At 38.5% G+C, this 4,050-nt stretch overlaps 1 protein-coding gene across 1 annotated transcript; it reads left to right on the top strand.

The window, feature by feature from the left end:
- The first annotated feature begins 3,050 nt into the window (after nucleotides 1-3,050).
- LOC125124182 (olfactory receptor 2T27-like) lies at nucleotides 3,051-4,050 on the top strand. Its single transcript, XM_047774333.1, has one exon. The coding sequence runs from the start codon at nucleotides 3,055-3,057 to the stop codon at nucleotides 3,991-3,993; it is 939 nt and encodes a 312-aa protein (XP_047630289.1). The 5' UTR covers nucleotides 3,051-3,054; the 3' UTR covers nucleotides 3,994-4,050.

Raw genomic sequence — 4,050 nt, forward strand, 5'->3', positions numbered from 1 at the left:
AAGACTTGGAATTTCATTTTTTAGTAAAACCATCTGGTTTTGGGCTTTATTTTGTTGGGAGATTTTAGTTAGTGACTCAATAATCTTACTAAAAATTGATTTGTCCAACTTTTCTATTGCCTCCTGATTCAGTCTGGATATTTTGTGTATTTCTAAGAGTATTTTCATTTTGTTTTAGTTTTTGCAATTTCTTGGCATGTAATTGTTCATAACAGTCTCTTGTTATCTTTATATTTCTTTAGTATCAGTTGTGATTTCTTTTCTTTCACTTCTGATTATTTATTTATGGTCTCTTTTTCTTTGTTAGTCCCATATAAATGGCTTGTTGACTTTATCTTCTCAAATAACCAGTTCTTAATTTTACCAATCTTTCCTATTGTTCTTGTAGTCTCTATTTCACTTACTTTTACTCTGATTTTTATTATTTCATCCCTTCTACTAATTTTGGGATTTATTTGCATTTCTTATTCCTGTTTCTTTAGGTATATATTTAGAATGTATATTTGGGATGTTCTGCTTCTTTTTTTTTTTTTTAAATTAAAGTACAGTTGATTCACATTTTTTCTTCAATTTTTGTTTTACAGCAAAGTGACCCAATCACACACAGTTCCCTGTAGGATCCCATTGCCCATCCACTCCAAATGTTAGAGTTTTTATTTTTTGCTACTTTAGATAACAGCTATGCTGTGAACTTCCATCTCAGCTTTTGCTATATCCTATACATTTTCAAGTGTTGTATTTCTGTTGTCTTCTGTCCTTAGCTTTTTTTTTTTAATGTCTCCTTTATCTTATTTGATGGTGCATTGTTTATTAAGTATCATATTGTTTGTTATTTTTTCACATTTTCCCCTCTTTCTTTTCTTGTGAATAATTTCTAGTTTTACTCCATTGTGCTAGAGATGGGACTTAATATGATTTCAATCTTAAGAATGTTGATACTTGACTCATGACCTAACATTTCATATGTCCTGATGAATGTTGCAGGGGCACTTGAGAAAAATGTGTATTTTGATGCTTATAGATGAAATATTCTATATATATATTAAGTGTATATGGAAAAATGTGCAGGTTAAGTCCACTGTTTTCTTACTGATTTTTTGTCTGGATGATTTTGCATTGATGTAAGTGAGATGTTAAAATTTACTACTAATATTCTATTGTTTTCAATTTCCCTATTTAAGTCCATTATTATTTGCTTTATATATTTTAGTACTCCTATGTTGGGTACATATACATTTATAAATGTATTTTATTATTGGATTGATCCCTTTATCATTATGCAATGCCCTTATTGTCTACTAGTCTTTCTTTTAAAGTCTGTTTTGTCTGATATGAGTATAGGTAACCAACCTTCATTTAATTTCCATTTACTTAAAATATTTTTTCCATCACTTCACCTTCAGTCTAAATGAGTACTTACTTCTGAAGTGAGTCTCTTCTGTGTAGCAAAAGCATTTTTTTAAATAAAATATACTTACTTCCATTTTGTTAATTTTTTTCTGGCCACAACCCCAGCTACTGCTCCGGTGAACTGGTGAGCCGGGCTGCCCCTCAGAGTGGCTACAAGTTATGTCCATGGCAACTTCAGGGTGCTGGTGATTGATGTTATTGGTCAGCTGTCTGTGAGTTCCAGCTGAGGCTCAGGAGTGTGTGGGGCCCTCAGTAGGCTATGCCCACAGGTAATAACAAGTTAGATGAGAATTTATGAAATGGCAACTGCCAGCACCAGGATAGTCTGAGATCACAAAAACTGGATTTCACAGATGTTTCAGTCCCCCAGGTGTATCCCAAATATCTCCTGCCTCTCTGGTACATGCTTCAAGACCAGTAATAAAAAGGTCCATCCAGGGGAGTTCTCGTCGTGGCGCAGTGGTTAACAAATCCGACTAGGAACCATGAGGTTGCAGGTTCGGTCCCTGCCCTTGCTCAGTGGGTTAACGATCCGGCGTTGCCGTGAGCTGTGGTGTAGGTTGCAGACGCGGCTCGGATCCCGCCTTGCTGTGGCTCTGGCGTAGGCCGGTGGCTACAGCTCCGATTCAACCCCTAGCCTGGGAACCTCCATATGCCGCGGGAGCAGCCCAAGAAATAGCAACAACAACAACAAAGACAAAAAAAGACAAAAAAAAGTCCATCCAATTTTCAATATGGTGGCTTTGGACTGTTTTTTGGATTGCATCTGCACGCAAGTCCTTTAAGAGCAAGCTTCTCATTCCCTGTAGTTTTATAGTTTTCCTTGAGGTATTCCCCATTTTGGTTTTTAAAATCAAGTATTTGGGATGGGGCTTCTCTGTCCTATGCAAGATCTGAGGGTTGGGATACCTGATGCAAAGATAAAATTCCTTGATCCTCAGGAAAAAAAAAAATCTTTGAGATCCAGCCTGATGGTTGTTTGCTACTGCTGAGATGTGGTTTCTTTCTTTGATGTAACATTAATCTGTTTTTCCTGTCCATCTTGGTGATTTCCTTCTTTTTACCTTTTGCTATGGAGACTCTGTTCATCTAGTTTTTAGGTACCTCTCAAAGGGATTTATTCCACATGTAGCTATAGATTTGTTTTGCCCAGGAGAGGAGATGGGATTAGAATATCTCTATATTTCCATCTTGACCTCTTATTGCAATCTGTTTTATGTATATCTACCTCAATGTAAGATTGTGCTTAAACAAAATTAAATAAATAAATACTCTGAGCCAATGGGAAGACTTCCAAGTTAAGAAATAATAGTAAATCAAGAATATCATCCTTAAATGAATGATGGTATGGTGTGACATAATATAATATTGTTGTGGATGTTCTTCCAGGAAATGAAAAGTTTTGAGCTTCATGAATGAAGGTGGGTCTACTTAGGAACCAAAGTTAAGAACTAATTTCTTAAAGAAAACTATAATGGGAATTAACCACAGGAAGTATTAGAAAAGTGGGCTATTACCCAATGAGATGTGATTACTTTGTTTTGCTTTCTCTGTGGCCTCATCCCATTTTAAATAAACCTAATATTTATCTTTTGGCACAGCTTTACCTATCATGTTTATCTCTTTTGTGTAACCTACAGAGTTATGGAGTGGGGCAATCACTCCATATATGCAGACTTTGTACTCCTGGGCTTGTTCAGCAATACTTGTTTCCCTTGGCTTCTCTTTGTCTTCATCTTCCTGGTCTTTGTCATCTCCGTAGCCAGCAACACCATCATGATCATTCTCATCCATGTGGACTCACGCCTTCACACTCCCATGTATTTCCTGCTCAGCCAACTTTCCATAATGGACATCCTGTACATTTCCACCATTGTGCCCAAGATGCTGGTTGACCAGATGGTGGGCCAGAGGGCCATTTCCTTGGCAGGATGCACTGCCCAGCATTTCCTCTACTTGACCTTGGCAGGGGCTGAGTTCTTCCTTCTGGGACTCATGTCCTATAACTGCTACATTGCCATCTGCAACCCTCTGCGCTATCCTGTCCTTATGAGCCTCAAGGTCTGCTTGTTGATTGTGTTGTTGGCCTGGCTAGGAGGGTCCATAGATGGCTTCTTGCTTACACCAATCACCATGCAGTTCCCTTTCTGTTCTTCTCGGGAAATCAATCACTTTTTTTGTGAGGTACCTGCCCTTCTGAAGCTCTCCTGTATGGACACATCAGCCTATGAGACATCCATGTATATCTGCTGCATTATGATGCTTCTCATTCCTTTCTCTGTCATCTCAGCCTCTTACACAAGGATTCTCATCACTGTTTATAGGATGAATGAGGCAGAGGGGAGGCGAAAGGCAGTGGCCACTTGCTCCTCACATATGGTGATAGTCACCCTCTTTTATGGGGCCGCCATGTATACCTACGTTCTGCCTCACTCTTACCATACCCCTGAGCAGGACAAAGCTGTGTCTGCCTTCTACACTATCCTCACTCCCCTGCTCAACCCACTCATTTATAGCCTCAGAAACAAAGATGTCACAGGAGCCCTACAGAAAGCTCTGGGGAGCTGCTTGTGCTCAGCGTAATAACCACCTTCTAAAGAAACTACATTTGCTGCTAGAAGTTTGAAGAAAAGAATATAA

This window comes from Phacochoerus africanus, chromosome 4, assembly GCF_016906955.1.
Source record: "Phacochoerus africanus isolate WHEZ1 chromosome 4, ROS_Pafr_v1, whole genome shotgun sequence".
NCBI lineage: Eukaryota > Metazoa > Chordata > Mammalia > Artiodactyla > Suidae > Phacochoerus > Phacochoerus africanus.